The 24,569-nt window shown below is 31.4% G+C and overlaps 1 protein-coding gene and 1 long non-coding RNA gene across 2 annotated transcripts in view; one reads left to right on the top strand and one right to left on the bottom strand.

The window, feature by feature from the left end:
- LOC309662807 overlaps positions 1-24,569 on the bottom strand; it is a 619,026-nt gene that overhangs the window by 79,563 nt on the left and 514,894 nt on the right. The window lies entirely within an intron of this gene.
- Positions 1-24,569, top strand: part of DPP10 (dipeptidyl peptidase like 10) — a 685,907-nt gene that overhangs the window by 596,398 nt on the left and 64,940 nt on the right. The window contains exons 12-13 of the mRNA XM_082465825.1: positions 7,010-7,048; positions 12,341-12,448. Coding sequence (XP_082321951.1) covers positions 7,010-7,048; positions 12,341-12,448 — 147 coding nt within the window. The remainder of the gene's footprint in view (positions 1-7,009; positions 7,049-12,340; positions 12,449-24,569) is intronic.

The raw sequence follows: 24,569 nt of genomic DNA, 5'->3' as shown, positions 1-24,569 counted from the left end.
TCCCAAATGTCAAAGAGGAGGGGACACTCTCAAACTCATTTTATGTGGCAAGCATTACTCTGATATTGCATCCAGACAAGGATTCTACAAGAAAAGAAAATGAAGACCCATATCACTGGTGAATATAAATGTAAAAATTCTCAACAAAATACAAGCAAACTGAATTCAGAAGCATATTAGAAGGATCATATACAATGATCAAGTGGGATTCATCCCTCAGATGTAAAGGTGATTCAACATATGCAAGTCAATAAATGTGATACACCACATTAATAGAATGAAAGATAAAAATCATCTCAATAGATGCAGAAAAAAGCATTTGACAAAATTCAACATCCATTTATGAAAAAAACTCTCAACAAAGTGGCTCTAAAGGGAACATATTGCAACACAATAAAGTCGATATATGACAAACTCATAGCTAACTTCATACTCAATGGTGAAAAGCTAAAAGCTTTTCCTCTAAGATCAGGAACAAGACAAGGATGCCCACTCTCACCACTCTTATTCAACATAGTACTGAAAGATTTTCAGATAAGAGAAAGAAATAAAATCCATCAGAATTAGAAAGGAAGAAGTAAAATTGCCTCTATTTGCAGACAATATGATTTTATACATAGAAAATACTGAAGACTCCACCAAAAACCATTAGATCTAATCAATGAATTCAGTAAAGTTGCAGGATGCAAAATCAACATACATTATTCAGTACTGTTTATATATAATAACAAATTATCTGAAAAAGAATAAAAGAAAATGATCCCATTTACAATAGAATCCAAAACAATAAAATATTTAGGAATGAGTTTATCTTAGGAGGTGAAAGATATCTATACTGAAAACTATAGGACACTGACAAAAAAAATTGAGAAAGACAGAAAAAAAAGAAAAGATGTCTTGTGTTCATGGATTGGAAAAATTAGTGTTGTTAACATGTTCGTCTGTAGATTTAATGCAATACAAATCAGATTGCAGTGGCATTTTTTTACAGAAATAAATAAAATATTCTAAAATTTGTATGGAGCAACAAAATACCCTGAATAGCAAAAGCAATCATGTGAAAGAAAATCAAAACTGGAGGCATCATACTCCCAGATTTCAAACTATGCTAAAAAGCTATGTTAATTAAAACAGTATAATACTGGAATAAAAATAGACACATAGACCCATGGATCATAATAGAGAGCCCAGGAATAAACTGCCACATATATATCCAACTGCTATTTGATAAGGGAGCCAAGAACATGCAATGGGAAAAGGACAGTCTCTTCAAGAAATGGTACTGGGAAAACTGTATAACCACATACAGAAAAATGAAATTGGACCCCTATTTATACCATTCACAGAAATTAAATCTAAATGGATTAAAGACAAATAAAAGACATGAATCCATAAAAAATCCTTGAAGAAAACAAAGGGGAAAACTTTCTTGACTTTGGTCTTGGATTGGATTTTTGGATATAACATCTAAAGCACAAGCAACAAAATAAAACATAAACTATGTCAAATTAAAAAGCCTCTGCACAGCAAAAAAACAGTCAACAAAATGAAAAACCAACCTACAGAATGGGAGAAAATATCTGCAAATCATATGTCTGATAAGGGGTTAATATCCAAAATATATAAAGAACCCATATACCTCAATAGCAAAAAAGTAATAATCCAATTAAAAAATGGGCAAATGACCTAAAGTAGACATTTTTCAAAGAAGATATTCAAATAACCAATGGTATATGAAAAGTGCCCAACATCTCTAATCATTAGGGAAATGCAAATCAAAACCATAATGAGATATCACCTCATACATGTTGGAATGGCTGTTATCAAAAAGACAGAAAATAACAAGTGTTGGTGAGGAGGTGGAGAAAAATGAATCCTTGTGTTTTGTGGTGGGAATGTATATGGTATATCCACTATGGGAAACAGTAAGGCAGATACTCAAAAAATTAAAAACAGAACTACTATATGATTCAACAATTCAACTTCTGGGTATATATCTGAAGGAAATAAAATCACTATCTTGAAGAGATATTTGCAACCCCAATGTCATTGCAACATTATTTATAATAACCAAGACATGGGAAAAAACCTAAGTATTCATCAGTGGATGAATGGATAAATGAAATATGTCATATATATGCAATGTAATACTATTCAGCCATTAAAAAGGAAATTTTGCCATTTGTGACAACATAGATGGAACCTGAGGGCATGTATGCTAAGTGAAATAAGTCAGACAGCAAAAGACAAGTACTGTATGATCTCACTTATACATGAAATATAAAAAAGCAAACTTATAGAAACAAAGATTAGATTTGTGCTTTTTAGAGTCAGGAGTCGGGGTGGGAGAATTGGGTAAAGGTGTTTAAAAGGTACAACTTCAGTTAAAAGGTAATAAGTTCTGGGGAAGTAATGTACAACATGATGACTATAGTTAAATACTGTATTATATATTTAAAAATAGCTGAAAGAGTAAATCTTGAAAGTTCTCATGACAAGGAGAAAACTTGTTAGCTATATGAGATGATGGCTATTAACTAAACTTATTGTGGTGATCATTTCATAATATATACATGTATCACATAATTATGTTGTACACCTTATACTATGTTGTATGTCAATTATATCTCAATAAAACTGGGGAATAATGGAATAGTTTCTACCATTCCTACATTCTCTAGAAAGTGGAAAATGAAGAGAACTTCTCAACTTATTTTTATAAGGGTAACATTATCATGCTACCAAAACTAGACAAGGACGTTGCAAGAGAGACCATTTTAGATGGATATTTGTTATGAACATTGCATTCAAAAAATTTTTTATCATATTAATATATCATTCTGGACAACACTGAGAATAGTGCATCTTGACTAAATGGGGTTTTACCCTGGAATTTAAGATTAGTTTATATTGAAAATCAATGTAATTCACTGTTTCAACAGAAAAAAAATAGAAAAATAAATAAACAATTATCTTAATAGATGAAGAAAAAGCAACTGACAAAACTCAACATTCATTCATGATGACTTTCAACGTAAATGAATAGAAAGTAACATCCCCAGTATGATGAAGGATACCCACAAAGTAACCAATAAATATTATACTCAATAGTGAAACATTATCCTTGTTCACCTAAAGATCAACAATAAGGTAGGGATACACATTCTACTCTGTTAAGCAAACTTATTAGAGACTCTAATCAGAGTAACTTTCAAAGAATAACTATCATGATGATTGGTAAGGAAGAAGTAAAATTATCTTTATTTGTAGATGATATTATTGTATAAATAAAATGTAAGTAATCTACCAAAAATACTAGAATAGATGACAATTCATAAGTCAAGGCACCAACTTCAATTGTTTTTTCCCTTTCCTGATTTTTATCATTTTACTGTAAAAAATATGTAAATATATAGGATACTACAATTTTCTTAAGAAATGCTCACTGAATTATTGAGGGGTAAATGGATACAATACTTCAGAATTGCTGTCAAATTGCTTAGAAAAAAAGTAAATTTCTAATTTTTAATTGATTTTGAAAAAAGAGACTTCTACCAGCCTCTCAAATAGTTTAGAAGCAGCGGAGAGAGATATATAATAATAAAGCAAATGAAGCACAATATAAATACATGAGGAATATGTCTAAAGGATATGCAGATGTTTCTTGAACTGATCTTTTAACTTCTCTGTAATTTTGCACCTGTTTCAAAATAAAGATTTAAGAAGCAACAAAATATATTTCTAAGATTGGTAATATTATGATGGAAAATAAAAATACTATTAAAATCTTTAAAACATTAGGTACATAGGAATAAATTTAACAAAGAGTGGCAAAATCCTAATACTGAAAACTAAAACATTGCTGAAAGGCATTAAAGAAGACCTAAAGAAGAAGCTAAGCCACATTCCTGAATTGAAAGGCTTCATGTTGTAGATGTCAGTTCTACTCAAATTGTACTATAGTTTCAATACAATATGAATTAAAATCTCAGCAGACTTTCTTTTTTTGGTAGAAACAGACAAGATAGTTTTAAAATGCATATGGAACTACAAAAGACCTGACCAGCTAAATCAATACAGTAAAAAAAAAAAGATAATAATTGGAGGAGTTGCACTACATGATTTCAGGAATAACCAGAAAGCCACAGAAACTTAGAGATTATAGTGGAGGCAAAAGAACACACAAATAGATCAATTGAACTGAATAGTGTTTCCAGAAATAGATCTATATTTATATGATCAATTGATTTTCAACATAGGTGCCAAAGCAGTTCAGTAGGGGGAAATGGCACTGGAACAATCAATAACCGGATGGAAAATACAGTGATGGTTGACATTTCTTATACTATATTCTAAAATTAATCTGAGACACACTACAGCCTTAAATCTAAAAGCTAGTACTCTCAATCTTCTAGATGAAAAGATGGACTATAACTTCACTATATTGAATAGACAAAGTAGTCATTTATCATAAAAAAAAAATAAATTAGACATCATCAAAATTAGAAACTTCTCATCAAAGACCCTATTAGGAAATCGAACAGCTAACCACAGACTGGGAGAAAATATTTTTCAAAATGTGCATCTGACGAAGAAATATATACATTTCAATAATAAAAGACAACCCAATGAAAAAGTCAAAATGTGTGAACAGAAACTTGTAAGGAAGTAACAAATTCATGAAAAAGTACTCAGAATTGTTAGACATTAGGAAAATATAGATTAAATCATAATGACGTAACACTACATACCATTAAAATGAATAAAATTAAAACAACAACAAAAAGGGTGACAGTTTTAACTGCTGATAAGAATGCGGAGAATTGCAAATCTCATTCTTTGTGGGTAGAGGTGTGACTTTACTTTAAAAGAATGATTTTGTAGTCTCAAAGTTAAACACACATATATAAATATATATGTGTGTCCATATATATCTCAGGAGCTCCATTCCTAGATATTTGCATGAGAAATAAAAACCTGTTTCCACCAAAGGATTTGTTTTAAAAAAGTCTTTTTTAGAGAAGCTTTATTCACAATAGCTAAAAACTGGAAACTATCCAACTGTCCATTAACAAGAAATGAATAAACAAAATGAGGCATATGAATACAGTGACATTCCACTCTGCAATTTAAAAAGAAACAGAATACTGATACACTGAACAATATGAATGAATCTCAAAAACGTGGTGTAAAAGAAGCCCCACACAAAAGAGTACATAATACATGATTCCCATTATCTGAATTTCTAAAACAGGCAAAACTAATCTATGGAAAAAGGTATGGAAGAGTAGTTGCCTTTTTGCAAACTGTGAAGGGGCACGAGGAAATGTGTTTGGAAATGTAAAGGTCATATATCTTGATGGGATGTAAATACTTTTATCAAAACTCATCACATAAACTTACGATCTGTACATTTCACTATATGCAAATTACACTTCAATATTTTTAAACATAATTTTTAAATGGTCTGTAAAAGATAGCAATAAAGAGGAAAAAATTTATCTGTGATTGGAATGATGAGCATAGATATGAAAACAAAGTTGATACATCAGCCATTTACTTATTGGGTTTCGCTGACACTCTTTACATTTAGCTTGCATATATTAGAAAATTTATTTCAATTATCCTTTTTCATCTGGCTGGCTTATAGATTGACCAGGATTTCATCATTTATTTGTTAAAGTGTTCTGGATGCTTTCTTACTGAGACAATTACAAAGTCATTTAAAAATTGTTCATGCATATACGTATTCTAGTTAGAGAAAGCCTGCCATCTCTATATAGGGAAAATCTATATAGGTAAAGTGCTTCAATAGAAAAGATATAGGAACCCTATCATATTCTTGAATTGATACCTTATTGATATTCTATTATATTTCTGTTCCATTTATGGAGTTTAAAATTTTTACTTTCTACAATAATAGAAATAATAAGACAGATAATTGCATGTGAAGTTTTGGACCCTCGTGGATTCTAACAGAACTTAGTGACACTAATGAGCAGTGGCACTGACATATTTTTGTGTGTGTCTGTGTTTTACAGATATCAAGGATGATTATTGCTGAAGTGTGACTAGAAAATCAAGGAATGATTTAGTTAGATGTTTTTCTGTTGTCTGTATATAGAGAAAATCTATTGGAAGAAAAAAGCCCTGAAAATGGAAAATGGTTAATTATAATGTAATAATAATATGGCTTTAAAAGAGGAAATTGGTAAAGAAAAAGAAAACCCTATAAATAAATAATAATCATTATTTACAATTTGAAATGCGTACTTTTGCATAGAGGTAAAATCTCTAACATATTATGATTTAGTTTTCTTCATTTTAATACTTTTATTATAGAGTCATTTTTTCCAGAGAACCACAAGATATTTCATAAGTTACTACATGTAAACAGCATTACTAAAATTTATTTTATCTACACATATTCAACTTGAGATGAAATTTGTCTAATTTTGCTTTTTGAAATATAATTTTGGTTCTGATCCTATGCAAGATTATTTTAAAGATACATAAAATTTTGCCATTTCAAATGTTTAATTGTTTTCCCTAAGGGGAAAAAATGACTATGGTAAGAGTGGATCGAATGTTGACAAAATGTCCACTTTTAAATTTTATTCCTGGCTGTTTGCCCAGTTTTTTGGAAGGACTTAGTATTTGTTTCCTGATGATGCCTAGATGTGAAAAGAGACAGTGTCTAGTGGTTCAAAACAGTTTGAATGAAGTAATCAAACGGAGCTGGAAAATGATCTTCTGTCTCTGGTTAAATACAACTGAGAATTCTGAAGGAGTTCACCAAAGAAAAGACTATAATTAAAATATCATTTCATCCCAATTCTCTACTTATTCATTCAGTTTAAATCAATAATGACAATGTGATCTCTCGTGGTATTTCACCAGCTGCAGGAAGGAAAAAAGTGCCTATAGGATAACAGTGTAAAAAAGCTTAAATTGATGCGTGCTCATTTTGGTCTTTAGATGCTTCATGGAGTTAATTGTTTTGTTTCAGAAATATGAGATGACATCAGATACATGGCTATCTAAACAGGTATGGTATAGGTGGTCTCTTTATGTCACATTTTGTCCATCATGCCCATCCTGTTCACTCATTTGTTATGTATAACTTTTTCTCAAAAGTTATTTCAGTAGTATGAATTTAAGGCTTTGTTATGTTTGAATAAATGAGTCTTTTTCCTTAAAATGTTTATAACTTGGGCTCTATGACATCATTTGTGGAAAGATTACTTCTGTTTTTTGTAGGACATAAATTGTAGAATAACTACCAGGATCCATTTTCAGGACCATTCATATAAGTAAATGTTTGTATAGAAGAAAGAGAAAAAGATGTGACCCATTAAAACTACAAACCATCAGCATTGGTCAAATCACCCAGAAAATTGACGAAACCTCCACATAAATTGGTTATGTGGAGATTATTCAGGTGAACATTTCTTTCCTTAGATATATCCTAGCTCATAATGCTAGCTTGTGATATAAATGAAGCTGGAATCCAGATGGTGACAGAAGAATAAACAAACATCTCTACAACATGCTTTCATACTGGACATTTCAGAAGGAAACACAAATAGATTATTCAAATATAGCTGAGCCCATTTTACTACTAATTTCATCACTACTTTTTGCAAAGGGAAGTCTTTTGTTTGGCTTGTTTGGTTTTGATTTGTTTTGTTCTTTACAGTGCTCTTTTATTTTATATTCTCTCCCTGGGTGTCATATACATCTGTGGTTTCAGTTACCACCACCAAGTGTATAGCCCCAGGCAACTCACTTCTGAGTTCTGAAATATCCAAATTCATGCTTGGCATCTTCTCCTGAATCTATAAAAGTAACTGCACACTCCACAGGTGCAAACTGAACTCCTCTCTCTTCCAGTAAATCTGTCTTCTTATCATAGGAGTCAAGGACATATTTATCCATCCAGCTATCAAAATCATAAACCTAGTGGGGATTTTTAAACACTGTCTTATCCTTATCTGCATATGTTATTCATCACCAAGTTATTTTGATTTTACTCTCAAAGACCTCAAGTCAATTTACTTTTCTCCAATTCACAAACACCATACAGGATCAAACTACAGGCACTGCATTTCCTCCTTAACTGGTGAACTCTCAACCCCTTAGGGTTGAGAGTTCCCCTTAGGAACCTGACAATCTGTTCTCCACACTGCAGACTGGCTGAGTGATCTTTTCAAAATATGTATTTGATTGTCACTACCCACAACACTCATATTCTCTCACGACTAAAACAATTTTTATCTCCCCTTTGTTCTACAGATAAAGACCAACATCCTTAAAGGGTCTACAAAGGATTAAGTTGAAAGCCTTTCCAGCTCTGTGTCATACCATCTTTTCTCCCATTTTCTCCATTAGCCCTCATATTCCCAGGACCTTTATGTGAACTCTTCCTTCTGAACAGATTTCTCTCAACTACTTTCTTATGTGACGGCTGCTCGTTTGTCAAACCTCAGCCTAAATCACCTGCTTAAGAAGTCACCTCCTCCAACCACCCTAAACAAATCACATTCCCCAGTAAAAGTTAAAGTCAAGTGTAATCTTTATGTAACACTCATACAGTTAGTTCTGTGAGTTTTTTACTACATTCACAAGAGCAGGAAGGTTATTCATTTTTTGTTACCCACTGTAATACAAATGCTTAATATGGAGTCTGGTTATAAGAAGAGATCCATATATACTTGTTGAACAAATAAAGAAAAAGAATAAGAAGGATTGTGAATAGGCTAAACCTTTGCTTGTTCGAAGTATAGGCATGTCTATCTATCTATATCTATCTATCTTATCTATCTATCATCCATCTATCATCTATCCATAGGTAACAATATGAACTATTTAATCTTAGTCAATGTACAAAATGAAATTGGGAAAAAAAACCTTGTTTTTTTAGCCAATAATGGGCTCTTACAAAATTAAGTTAGATACTTAAAATAAAAATCATTGAAAACAATAACATAATGTGGATTTATTCTAAATTGCCTGCGTTATTAAACCTATTTTGCTACCATTTTAATTGCTAGTGACTTTCATAATAGTCTAACATACAACAACACAGCGCATGCTCTTTTGGGATTATGTTATCTACATTTTAAGTCCCAAATTTATGACTATTTAATAGAAACTTTTTAAAATAAAGAAACCAGTTATCAATTATTCAATAAGAAAATGCAGGGAGTAGTTTGTCATGGTTAACTTTTTCTCCAAAAGCTCTAAGGGAATTTCAGGAAATACTTAGAATTCAATGAAATTTAAAGGATGAGAATGTATAATGAGATGAAGCAAGTTTCCAAGAAAATTAGAAATTTAATGTAATACTCATATGCTTGTTTTCTGGATAGTGAGAAGAGCAGAGAGAAGTGGGCATGTTTGCCCTAGCTTTCAAGAGACTTATAGTTGGAATAACCGGTGTAAAAAATATTCGGCCAAGAGGTGGACTTTGTTATCCTCAGCTCATTATCCTGTGTGCCATAAATACTGCCTTGCTTAAGGTCATAAATGTAGACAGTTAGACTGGCTCTACTTTATTTGATTGCAGGAAAGGCTCTGCATAGAGCTGTATGTTTATAACTAGTTACGGTTCAATGGTGAAAGTTTTTAAACCTAGCAATGTATCGGAGATTATAATTCCCATCTACTCTTTAAAATGAACTATTTCTAAGGTACCAGAATTGGAGGAACAGGGACTAACATAAAAAGGACATTGCTCAGATATTCCCATACCTAATTTATTCTTGGAGCAAAGCACAGGAGGAGAATGTTGAATAAGGGAGAAGCCAATAGTTTGGAGTAAATGTGGTGGATAAAGTGATATATGTAACAAATATTTTTGCCCATTGTGCACATGCATTCATCTGTTCAACTATAAGAAGGTCACCTACTGTGTCCTAGGCAATAGAGCTAAAAAAGATAAAATTACAAACTTAGTTTAATTATTACTTGCCTAGTGAAGGAAGCCAACTATATAATAGAGTGCACTGAAAGCCATACTAGAGATGAATACAGAGTACTATTCAGGATCTCTGAGGAGAGATTTCCTAACTAGAAGAGACTCTCTAACTAAGGAAATTTGGAAATGGTTTCTGTTCTGAGTTTAAGTAAAAAATGAGTAAGATTTAGCACAAAAAGGACGACTGAAAGGTTAGGCCAGACAGAAGAAACCCCATGTGCAAAGGCAAAGAGAGAAATATTCCACAGGGGCAAGAGATGGAACATAGTTGAACAATGTGATTCACTCAGTCAAGTGTCTTGTCAGTATTTATTATATGTCTTGTAATGCAATTTTCCCATCCTTGAATTGTATTACCTCAGAGTTTTAAATTTATTACACATATCATCTTATATTTTCATGAGTGTCCATGAAGTAGACAAGGAAAATAATATTTTTATGTTTCTATCATGGGATGTTATTACTGATAAAGCTAGAATCAGACTCGAGGTTATTGAAATAGTTGTTAATTTACATATTCATTCAGTAAATGATTATTAAGTACAATTTATGTGACAGTCACTGTCCTGGGTGCTGGAGACAAAGCAGTGAAGAATGGAGCTTACATTCTAGAGGAACACCTCCTACCTCTCTATCTACCTACCTACCTATATGCACATATACACATATCCATTCATGTACAAACAAATGTATACATACATAAAATATGCATGGTGTTAGGTGGTACGGAAAATAGTAGGCAGCAGGCAAAAGTGGGATGAGGGATTCAGACACAGTTGGATGACCTGGCTTTCCTGATCACACTTTATATGGGGTAATCAGGAAACACCTCACTGATGAGAGATACAAGAAAGAGATGAGATCAAAAAAGATCCTTTTGCAGCAACATGGATGCACCTAGAGATCGTCATACTGAGTGAAGTCAGAAAAAGACAAATATCACATAATATCGCTTATATGTGGAATCTAAAAAAAGGACACAAATAAACTTATTTCCAAAACAGAAATAGAGTCACAGATGTAGAAAACAAACTTATGGTTTCCAGGGGGGAAAGGCAGAGGGATAAATTGGGAGATTAGAATTGACATATACACATTACTATATATAAATAAATAACTAGTAAGGATCTACTGTATAGCACAGGGAACTCCACTCAATACTCTGTAATGGCCTATATGGGAAAAGAATCTAAAAAAGTGCATATATGTATATGTATAACTGATTCAGTTTGCTGTACAGCAGAAAGGAACACAACATTGTAAATCAACTATACTCCAGTAAAAATTAAAAAAAAAAAAAAATAGGTTCCACCAAGAAAGGAAGGAAGGAAGGGAGGGAGGGAGGGAGGGAGGAAGGAAAAGAGAGAGAGATGAGAAAGAGGCAGACAAAGGGTAAAAAAAAGTGCAAAGGCACTGGAGCAGGAAAATGCAGGAAGCAGGAGAAGGAAAGAAGAGGAGAGCAGGAAGAGAGTGGAGGGTCAAATCATCTAAAAATAGTTGTGAGGCATTCTGAAGACCTACTGAGGAAACCATACCAAAGCCTTTCTTTATACCATATGTATAATCACTCTCACTAATCCAAAAGAAAAAACTCGATGTTTTGTTACATACACCGATTTTCTTAATGTTTCCCCTGGAGCAAAAGAAAGCAATCTATATGTATATCATCCATCATTTAATTTTAAAAAACAATTGTATTGATTTAACATGCTACTAGAGTTTAATTAAAAAATCATCAAATGGGCATCTGTTTTTGTGTGTTTGTGAAGGGGTGAGCAGTGAGGATGGGAAATTTGAATTAAATTATTTTCAATGGATTCCTTCCAATTTTGCAGCCTTTTCATTTTTGTATTTACAGTAAATTCATGTGTACATCATCAGAAATGTATCTTCAATAACTTGAGTTGTTGAGTAAAAGATTTCAGAAAAATGTATTAAACATTATATGTTAGAAAATTTTCTAAATTAAAAAAATGATTTTGATAAACTGGTGCAGATGTTAACATTTTCTTTATTTTTGAAAGATAAATTTCTAAACACAATCATATCATATGTGAAGATATGAAAGTTCTTTTCTGAACCAATTTAAAAAGTGTCTTCAGTCTAATTGTAAATCATTTCTATCCAGTATGCAAGAAACTTTCCCATCCATCTCATCACTCAAACACACACATATGCCCAATGCATCATTGCGTTCACTTTAAAACATACTGTGATACTTTTATTTTTTAAAAAATTCGACAATTTGCCAAACTAACCTTAAATCAATTATTGGTCTATTCCATGCATGTATTAGCAATAGTTGGAAGTACAATTTTCAAATGCCCTTTTGAGATTGTTGCATGTGCTTCTATGTTTTAGAACGAGGAGCCCGTGTTTTCTAGAGATGGCAGCAAATTCTTTATGACAGTTCCTGTTAAGCAAGGGGGCCGTGGAGAATATAACCACATAGCTATGTTCCTCGTCCAGGTGAGTGCTGGCTTCTTTCTGTGGTTTGGTTTCATTCCATCATGTTCATGAAAGTCCTTTTCGTGTGGTATTCTGCACCTACAGTTAATACCTGTGAAGTCCAGCCATATATCCAACTCGGATGTTTTAGGAAAAGGATCTCCAACCTTAGCCATAAATTCAAGCTATACACAAAACATTTTCAACACTCAATAAAATTTAGTGAACTACACATGTGTGCTATGAGTTGAGGGCCTTGGGATATAGAATTGAATAAGTGGAAAGTACCCAACCCCTACTTTCCAAGACCTGAGGAAAATTGAGAGATGATTTTTCATTCAACAAATACATATCATCTATTTGGTACAAGTAATATTTTCAGTGTGTTATAAAAGTTTTAAATACCTGAAGCAATCTAAATGTCCATCAAAAATTGAATAGTTAGTAAGTTGTAGTATACCCACACAAGGAAATGCAGGGCAGATTTTAAAAACCAGGATAAAATAGATTTCTTATGTGTTGTCAAAGATAAAATCTGTGTTATATTTTTATGGACCGTTTGATGAAAAGAGGATAAAAGTTTATTTTTCCTCTACATTTCAAATGAATGTTAACCAGTTTATACAGTTTTACCCAATTATAAAAAGAATCAGTGAATTCACAATAAGTAATTTAAATATGGCAAGGTTAATGAGTCAATTTGAATCTAATTGACAATAAAAAATTCATGAGAAATAAAGTTTCCTTCAAAATCAAATAAACAGTCTAGTTTCACAGGTAAATGTTAGTTTATAAAGATAAAACATTGTGGATAAATTGGAATCTTTCTTGAGAGTGTTATAAACGAACTAGCCAAGAATCAATTTCATACTTACTAAGTATAGAATAAATATGAATGTGGCAAAAGATCCCTAAGCAACCTGACTACTTGTATGTTCTTAGAACCTTCAAGTCTTGTGCATATTCTCCAATTTTTACCATTATCCATATATGTATTTACATTGGGCAGCTCAGTACCTTGAATTTTTAAAATCTGTGTCAGTAGCTTAAGAGGAAACCCTTGTCCAAGATCTGTACTATTAAAGTAATTGTCATGATTTTAACTTTAATTTTAATCAAAGCTAAAATAAATAATTTGACCATACATAATCTCCACAATAGCAATGCAGATTAATTTTCATTGTATATTGGAAAAATAAGTTATAGACTAATATGTAATGTGATCTCATTTATGTTTTAAATAAATGAAAGCATTTATATATGAATAAAAATTTTTGGTGATTCTGTATTCACCTATTAAATGATTGTATCAGACAGGTGATATTAAGGGAACATATTTTGGTTTTTACGTGAAGTGGAGGAAGTTTCACCAGCAAATTTCTTTACCTGATTAACTTTCGCTAGCTAATCATAAACTTCGTTATCATAAATACTGGGGAAATATTTCCGCCAAAAGAATAAATAACACTTTCCAAATCTTACAATTGACGTGGTGACATCTTATTGCATTTTTAAATATCAGTATTTATATTCAAGAAGCTGTATAAAAACCCAGGTAGTCAAAATTACATACAAATTGTGACTATTTATAAGATATAGTGAAAGGCAGAGAAAGATGTATAATACATCTATCTATATATATGTACTTCTGAGTTTATCTGTTCAACAAAAAATGAACAGAAATGTTGTCTTTTAAAAAGTGTTGGGTTGGCAGAGCGGAGGCAGGAGATGAAGATGTTGGCGTGTAGAAATTGAGATATTTATGCACATAACAAAAGTTTCTTTACAAGCCTTGGGCAGAAATACCTTCTGTCTCCCAATCAAACCAGTCTGAAATGCAGTCTAATTCATTATTTCTGAAATGTTCAGAAGAACAACTTCATAGAGCAGATGTGTTTACTTTGTTCCTCTTCCATATGGAGATTATAACAAAGCTTCCATTGAAGTAGAAAACGTTTTGATCTATTCTGGCTACGGTTCAGAGAATTTGTGGTTTGCCTCACTGAGAAATAAACATGACTGCATGATTATTTACAGATATTTTGGCAATGTGGCTAAAATTAACTTACTTTGTTAATGAATCAGAGGTTAGTGCTTAGGTAAATACAATTTATTCTTAAGTTTATACACACACACAATTTTAGTAAATAGTTTGAATCTCTTTGCCTCAATTTTTAAATAGCTAACAAAAAAAGCTCTTTTATGAATTTTTTATGATTACCGTATTGATATATATATATGTATATATATATGTGTATATATATATATATATATATATATATTTATACACTATAAAAATTTGTAAAATTCTAAACTGAGTAAACTAAACAAAAGATTATATAAAATCAGGGACTTCCCTGGTGGTCGTAGCCAAAAAGTAAGAAAAAGAAAAAAGAGTATATAAAATCAAACACAATCTCATCACCCCAGACTTGCACACTGCAAATCAATTGTTGTATATATTTCCAATTTCTTTTTACATTAAAAATATATCACTTTTTCTTAAAGTGTGCAATCAAAGCATGCATATTGCTTTGTAACATTTAAAGAGTAATTTATGAGCATTTTCTCACATCATTTAATTGCATTCTTAATATTTAATATTATTTGTAAATGTGATTTTAATAGCTATTCAACATTCTGTCTAGTAAACATATTACACTGTATTTAAATGAATTAATTTTCATCATCATATTTATTTCTAGTTTTTATACCAAAAATGGTTCAGAGATAAATGTTCTTACCACAAATAAATATTTCTAGATGTCAAAAGTTACCTAGCCAAAGCATATGTGTACATATATGTATTTGTTTAGGTTTTGATATGGAATGTGAAACTGGCCCTCCAAAAACGGTGTACTAATTTACCATCTGAACAGTAGTGCATAGCACCAGTGATGATTTTTTACCTCCTCTTCCTTCCCTTGATACACCAGAGGACTCCACCTAAATTGATGTGCCCAGGGAGTGAGAAATGACAGGAACAGAGAGCTTGGCAGCCGTCAGGAAGACCACCTTTGCAGTACTTGATGCTTAGCTATATTAGAGAGCTTCCCCATCGACTGCAAATATATTCATCTGTTTGAAGTATCTTACCAAATGAAATTAGTAAATTTTTGCAAACATTTTTCTCTCTTACACAATCAGTAGGTAAACAAAAAACATTAATTAGAGACCAGGCTACAAAATTAGTGTTTCAGGATATTTTCAATACATAGATTGGTGGTTGGCCTTACAAATATTTTAGTGGTTTTTTCCCCCTCATTTACAAGACTTATGCTTGTTAAAATAATTCCAAAAAATAAAAAATAGAAAAAAATTGTGTTTTCCTCCAGTCTACTTTTAAACATGATTATAATTTTATGTAAAGTACAGTATTTTATCCTATTTGAATTTAAATTTTAAAGCATAATTTTCCCATAGTGCCAAACAATTTTGAAATGCAATTCTTTTGAATATTAATATTTAGTTGACTGGGTGTACCTAGTTAACCATTGTTGTTCAATGTTTAATTTAGTGGCAATTTACTGCAACTATAGATGTCACTATACGTAAAGATTATTTTTATTATGAATTATTTCTTTAGTTGTGGTTAACAGAACTGGAATTCCTGAATCAAAAGTAAAATATTTCTAAGCCCATATATATATATATATATACATATATTTCCAGATACTTTCTATATGAATATGTGAAAGCAAAATTTATAAGTAGGGTTTATCTACTTTTATATATTCCATTAAAGATAATAAAAATTAAAACTGGCTCTTCCAAAACTCTTTATAGCTAAAATAAATTTCCTTCTGAGTAGAGTGTGGAGTATGCAGTATTGATATCAGTTTACGTAGTTTCTGAATCAAACAATGATGCAAACCTCTTTTTACAGCAGACCACTTCAGATCATTTCAGATATTTCCCTCTCCCCTCTTCCCCCGTAGAATTCTTTATGTAGACTTCTAACTCCTGAATTCCCATATTTGGAACCATAATATCCTATATCTTACAATGTAAGATGCAGTCAAGAGAAAGTTTTCTGTCAAATACATGGCCGCCTTTTTCCCTTCTAATATGGGATAAGCAGAGTTTCAGTCATGTTAAGTGGTTCAGATTTATAAGCATAAGCAATTGCCCTGTTAGCTTCCAAAACTGTGTTAAATGAAAAATTATATATATTGGTGAATTCATTCACTTTTTCTATTCAGCAATACAAAGTTTTGCTCATGAGAGCTGATGATTTCACCTGGAACAATTTTAGATGCCATTATTCATTACAAATACTGTAGAAAATAGCATGCCCCCAATCCACAATTCTATCACCCAATCAACCCAATACAATTTTTTCATTACATTTCACTGCTGTATCTGATTAGGACATTGTCTGAAAACAATTAGTTCACCTCACATGATGAATAGACAATAAATTAAAGCATGCTATTTTTAAGCACTGCAATATTTCCATTATTTAGAAGATGTAAAAGTTAAACAGAATTTACTATAAGAAATTTGAATGAACAGTATATAATCAGGTGAAAAGCACATGCATCATTAAACTTTTACTGATACCAATATGTTTCCAACTTATAAATAGATACATAAAATTCATATTGAACTTGCTAAGTAAGATAAAATCTCTGCCAATCCAAGGAGAGGTGCCTGAGGTCTAATGTCCCAAATAAAAACACTTTATTTCCTAGATTTTCAGCTCTTTTGAAAATGAATGAAATCACTAGTTTTATTGCTGCCCTTCTAAAATTAAAAGTGAAATATGAGTTCAATTTAAAGTATATTGCCATGTTGCCCTTGTCAATATTCCACAATGGTTTCATATTCATAATCAGTGTTTCTCTTCTACTAAGTGAATATAATAGAGATCATGGTGGCACAGAAAGAAAGAATTATTTCTGTGAAGTAAAATGATTATTCTTTCCTGCTTTGTTAAATTACCTTTCCTGTGATTATATTTCTGCTGAAGGTGGATGGAAAATTAATTGAGGTACAGACTAGTCAAGTCCCTTGATATTTATTTTGAATTTACTGTATTGTCATCTACCATATTGTGATTGGTATTGGGACAATTTACCTAGAGTCCAGATCAAACTTAATATGCTATTATTAGAAAATAGCTTACAAGTCTTATAACAACTATATAACTATAAAAGATAGTCTATGCTATTACATGTAAAATAGAGTGAAACTTATTCCCCAGCCCAGAGTTGCCCTGGTAGATATAAAGCAAGCAGAGAAATTACAGATGTTTGAAGTAAAGTCCAAAGGTTGTGAGGTTGTTATCATGGCTTCCAACAAGAGATCTTTTACTTCTACACTTAGAAACATATTTTGATCCGAGATGCATCATTGAATGTGTAATTTTTATTCTCTGTACACTGTGTTCAAACATTTTTCAAAGCATTGGATTTTTGCTCATGATCACTTTTAATGTGGCCACTCTTCTGTCCTTAAAACACACACACACACACACACACACACACACACCCCAAAATTCTCTGAAAAGCAGAGAAAGTATAAGCAATCTAGAAATCTGTGAACAAAATGCATCTCCAGATATGTACAAATATTGATCAAAGTTTCTTTACTTTTTAATGTTTTGAGATTTTGTTCATCTTGAAATTGGGCACTAAAGATGCACTAAAACCTGAGATCTTAGTCCTGTCCTTGGTCCATTCAAAACAGGATCTGAAAATGAGTAAGTAGGACTATCTACTGGGTTATTGTCCTGTGGGAATTTGGCAATAAAATATATGACTTCAGAACTCCATGCCAGCCTTCAGGCTGTGCCTGTCTCAAATCTCAGAAATTTGGTTTCATCTTTGCATTTATACTTTTATTCAGCAAATACTTGTAAAGTGCCAGAATGCATCAGACAGCAGCATATGAAGAAGTTAAAATAAAGAAGTCACATGCTTGTTGTTGACCTTGAGCAGCTAGAAGTCTAGAGAGCTCCCTTTAAGAATAAGGAATAGATGATTTAGGAAGATGCTGAAATACAGATGTGTACCAATAAGTCACTTATTGATTTTTTGAAGGAAGATTCTAATACTACATATACATTATGGAATGACCTTTTAGTTTCTGCTTCCAGTAGTATAAGTAGATATTTAATAAAACTCTCCCACATCAAAAATCCTAGATTCTAGATATATTTATACCAAAAATGCATTTGAAGTATTATTTAGCTGATAGATTACACTCTCTGAAAACAATGCAATTGAATTAGAAGTGAATAACAACAATTATAACTTTTAAAAAGCCATATGTTTGAAAATAAAATATAATTTTTACATTTTTCATGGGTTAAATTATATATATATCTATTATTTATTATTTTATAATATAATTATACTATATTCATACATATATGTTCAAATGTAGAAGAAGGACATGAGAAACTCAGTAGTAGAATTTAATGAAATAGAAAGTAAAGATAAAATAAAGGGGTTTGGCCAAATAAACAGTTGGTTCTTTGAAAAAAAATAATTCACACTAGAATGTATAACAAACCTAATTTAAAAAGAGGACAAGCCCCTAAAGTATAAATAATAGAAAGAAGGCATAACTGCAAATTTTAAAATGTTTTTTAAAATGCTATGAATAAGCTATGTCAACAAATTTGAAAGCTTGAGTGAAATGGATAAATTCTAGAAAAAAGAAATACCAGGTCTGATTTAAGAAACAGACAACCTGAATTGTCCCATAATATTGAGGAAATGGAATCAGTGTCTTAAAATGTATTCAAATCAGGCACAGGTAGTTTTTTAAAGGTGGGTTCTACCAAATATTCAAAAGCCTTAGAAATTTAAAAATAAAGGGAACTCCTTTAAGCTGACAAAGGCATTAATCAAAAGCTTAGATAATATAACATAATCTATAGTGGAAAATTAGTACATTTCTTTTAAAAATCAGCATTGAGAAAATGAATCAGAATGAAGTAACTTGAATATGCACAAAACCAAAGATGACAGTTTTAAAAAATTACCACCTAAGAAAGTAAAACAAGAAAAAAAACTTGATAGAGGCATCTCTTAGAATATTGTTGGAAAAAGAAAAGGTGAAAACTAGTGGTAGAAATTAAGAACTCTATAGAAAAAACATATTATCTACTCCAAATGGTGTCTCATTAGGATGCTTCTCAGGATATTAGTTCTTAGGGAGCTGTTAATAGCACTCCTTAGAAACACTGCTCCTTTAGAATTCAAGGGAGTCACCTAATCCTTCACCATTCTTAAGCATCTATATACTGGAAAATCCAAGATACTTATAAAGAACAAAATATGGTTGGCAATAGATTTACAAAATTACTATATGAGGAAAACAGAAAGTAGAATAAAATTTTTCCAATACATAAAGACACTTTTCCTGAAGAAAAACAATGATGAGGCAGAAGAATTCTATAAAACAATACTCCAAAAAGAATGACTATTATTATAAAAAAAAATGAATTATTATCATTAAATAAGCATATGTAGACATAAAATTATCAAGTGAGAAATTCAAAACCTAGAAAAGGCCTCATAAAGTAGAAAGTACAGTTGTAAACCAAAAAGTGACAGATTTCAGGAAGGAAATGGAAAAGATAATACAAAATAATAACAGAAATAATTAATTGAAAGATTAATTAATAATTAATTAATTAATAAATAGATATTTCTGAAAATATACTAATGGATAGCAAGAAGACACATAAAAACAGCCAATAGAAAGAAATAAAGTAGAAAGGATCTGAGTTAAGTTAGGTAAGACAAGGAAATAAGATCCACCTGATATTTAATTGGCATTTTTATAGAAGATAAGCAAAGAAGATAAGCAAAACATTGCTTATAGAAGATAAGCAAAACATTGGAAGAGAGGTAACATTTAAAACCATAATCCAATGACAAACCAGAACAACAGCAAAATGTTCTAGAAACACAAAGTATCTTTGGAGGGGGGTGGTAGTGGAAAAATATTATTAAAGGTATTAATATAAAGATGACATGTAAAGTGAAAATAAAACCTAACACTGGATTCAAAACACTAAACAGACTACAGAAAGACTGCCTACAAAAAACTCATTAAACATAATATTCAAAATAAACGTATAAAATATGATAGAGTTTTTAGAAGGGTATCAGTCATACCAATAAATGTAAATTGGCCTAACTTATGTCCTAAAATTTTTAAAATATTTTTTAGATTGGCTCATGAAACAGAATCCAGTTCAATCTTTTATGCAAAATATATATCTTAAACAAAATGATTCAGAAAGGCTAAAATCCTGATATCAAACAAGAAGAGCTGCTTTCATGTTACAAGGCATTAAGACCACTAAAAGAAGATGCTTTATAATGTTCAAGGCCACAAATCACAAGGAAGATATAATAGTCAATTGTCTGTATCTATGCCCCAGATAGATGGCTACCTTTATAAAACAGAAATGCCAGAAACTACTTAATATGTGGAAACCTTATTGTACCATTCATTCTCAGTTCAAACTGAGTCAAGTGGACAAAAAAGTAAGTAAGGTTATAGATATAGCATATATAATGTGTGTATTTATGTATTTATGTTTGAACACATCTAAACAAGAGATATTATATATCTGTTTCAAATGTATGTGGAACTTTGTCAAAAGTTGAACATTCATCAGGTCATCCATCTAAAAAGATCAGTAAGTTCTACAAATTAGAAATTAAATAAAAGCATGCTATAATCACAAAGTAATGCACCTAGAAATCAATAATATATTTTAACAGATTTTCCAACTAAATCATTTTTAAAGTAAATCTAACTAAACAATTTACTGGAGAATTCAAGTCAAAATTCCAAAATTTAAAAAATAATAATAAGAAAAAGAATGGCAACACTTTATATCAGAATAAGTTGTCAGGAAAAAAATCGTAACTTAGCAAACTTACAAAAATGAAAATGGAAAAATGAAATAAGTTGAATTTCCAACTCAAATAGAAAATTATCAGCAAAATGCAGCATACATTAGAAAAGGGAGAATGATTAAATTTGAAGCAGAAATGAAGTAGTTTATAAGTAGAAAAAGGTAGAACTAATAAGTGAAAAAATAATGTTTACCCTTTGAAAACATGTGCACACACACACACACACACACACACAGAGGAGACAAGACACATGCTCATCCAATCAAAGAAAAAAGGGAGAAAGCAAACTGGTATAAAATTAGAAATGGCTAATGGGAAATAAACAAAGGGCATTTGAATAAATCGTAAGAGATAATTTTGCAGAACTCTATGTCAATTAGTTTGAAAATTTAGATGAAATGAAAAATTTCATGAAGAAATACACTTAGAACTGTCCCCAGGAGAGATGCAGAGCTTAAACTGATTAATGACGTAGAAGAAGCAGAATGTTGTCAAAGAACTACACCACAAGTGAGCACCAGGCCCACATGATTTCATAAAAGAATCTTATTAGACTTTCAAAGGCAATGCCAGTAAAATTTAAATTGTCTGTAGAATAGGTTTTCTTTATAGTTGCTGTAAAAGCCTTTTACAAAATTTAATACCCATTTCTGGTTAAAAAAAAAAAAAAATATATATATATATATATATATATAGGAATTGGGGATAATTTCTTAAAGTGATAAAACATGTATACCTCAGCCCAAAAGCCAATCTGGTGTCATTCCCATCAAGGTCAGGAGCAAGGGAAGATGCACACTATCTCCACTATTATGTAATATGACTTTCGAGGTATTAGTTAATGAGACAAGAATAAACAACCAGCTGTAAGATTTGGAAAAGCATTTAGTGAGACAGCAGGATAGATATTTAGCATATAGAAATCAATAGCTTTCATATATGCAAACAATAACCAATTAGAAGGTATAGTGGAAGAGAGAGGCCTTTAGACAATAGCAGCAAAATATGAAATACTTAGTAATAAATATGAAAATGAAATTATATGAAATGTACAAAACCCATATGAGGACAACATTAAAACATTCTGGAAAGACATAAAGTAGACTTGAACAAATGGAAAAATATCTATGTTCTTCTAAAAAATAACTGAAGATCATAAGATCAGTATTAATTATAAAATTAATAGTATCCCAATAAGATATTCCAGTAAGTTTTTATTTGCTTGAACTAGATATGCTTATTTTTAAGCTTCTTTGGGAAAATAAAAATGTAGTATTATCTAGGGAAATCCTAAAAAAAAGAACAATGAGTGGGTGTGAGTCCTAAATAATATGGATGTTAAAAAAATCTATAAAATGTGTGATATTGGGGCGTGACTTAACAGAGATAAATGTAATAGTATAGACAGTACAGAAATAGACTCAGGTACATATGGAAATTTAATATATAATAAAGGTGGCATTTCAAACCACTGAAAAAATTAAGTTTTTATAAAATCATTTTAGGAAAACTGAATATCCCTTAGGAAAAGGTAAAAGTAGTTCCAGACTACCACCATAACTCTAAAATGACAAAGCTCTAACTTTAAAACTTAAATCTTACCTGTACTAGGAGAAAACATCAGTAAATTCTTTGTAACCTTAGTTTGAAGAAAGCCTTTAAACTACGCATCATCACTTAGAAGTAATATAAGAATACGTTGGTAAACTTGATTTTATAAAGAACAGGAAAAAAAAAGTTGGGGGAAAAATGCTATCATAACCAATGTCAACACAAAATGACAAACCAGGAGAATATGTTTGCAGCATATACCTCACATAAATGGATATAAAGACACAAAGAGCTCTTAAAAAATAAATAAGACCAGAATACAAAGAAATCTGATCGAATAGATAACAGAGACAAACATTAGCAGAGAGTCAGATAAAACAATTATGCAAATGGCTTATTATATATTATATGTATATATATAAGCATTTGTACATATATAGATAAATACAGATGCTCAACTTTTCTTCCAAGCGAAATGCAAGATGAAAATACACTAATATACCTGTCACAAGTTGAGTGTCACAGGAAGCCAACTGTGAAATAAAGATTAGCCTGCAGGCCAGTTATTACAGAGATCAATAACTCTGGAAAGGAGGAAAAGAAAGCGACATGGGGCAGAAGAATTTGAGTGGCAGAGCCATCTGAATGAAGGTTTCAGCTAACCCCACAGAGAGTTCTGCACTGGGATAGCCCTTCAGAGAAGTCCCAAGTTAGAGCAAGAGGGCCGGGCTTCTATATCCCAATATTGATCAGGTTGTCCTTTCAAGGGCTGTTGAAAAGAGGTATGATCTTGGGTGAGGCCATTTTCTTCAGTTCAGGCCGTCCCCGGACTGACAGCTGAGGGCCTTCTTCCAGCAGGACTTCTAGCCACTGGAGAGGTAGGTCCTTCCTTCTAGAAGGGAGTTCTGGTTGGCGTATCATAGCGTCTACCACAGCAACATTTTTCACTTGTCAGATTAGCAAAAATTCAAACAGTGAGCAATGTGTTCTGTAACATGTTCATGGGAAGACTGTACTTTCAGGGATCATTTCTGTAGGTCGTTATACGTCCATCGGAAAACAGGCACCTTATACATTACTGGTAGATGTGCAGAATGGTACTTTCCCTATGCAGGAATATATCCTGAAGATATTTCCCTACACATTAAACCACAAACAAACATATGTACGGGGTTAATCACTAAAGCATTATTTGAGATAATAATCACTATAGATTATTTGCATTATTGGAGGCTAGTTGAATGAAGTATGGTACATCCACACAAGGCAGAACTATTTAAGAATTAAAAAGAAGATGATATATAACAATTGATATAGAGCACGTCCCACAGTCTCTCTAATTTGTACATATATATGTAATTAGATTAGCATTTATATTTATAGTAATAAAATATTAATTTTTTAATTATAAAAATCTACCCCCAGAAAAGAAGGATAAATAAGAACCAAATGAAGAAAAGTTTTTTCTATGTGATGAGAATGGGGTGAGATCAAGACTTCTGTCAATGTATATATACACATATTTATACTTTATTTTTGACCATGTACATACTTTAAAATAAAAAGAATGAGGACATCAAAGCTTAAATTGAAATACTAAGAGAAGATAATGCAACTAAAGGTAAATCAAACTGATATGAATTTTAACTGAGGTGTGACTAAGAACACACACATACACCTACACACAGAGAACATATGGACAT

This window comes from Balaenoptera physalus, assembly GCF_965194825.1.
Source record: "Balaenoptera physalus genome assembly, chromosome: 6".
Classification (NCBI taxonomy): Eukaryota; Metazoa; Chordata; class Mammalia; order Artiodactyla; family Balaenopteridae; genus Balaenoptera; species Balaenoptera physalus.
This window is presented reverse-complemented; position numbering and strand designations above follow the sequence as displayed.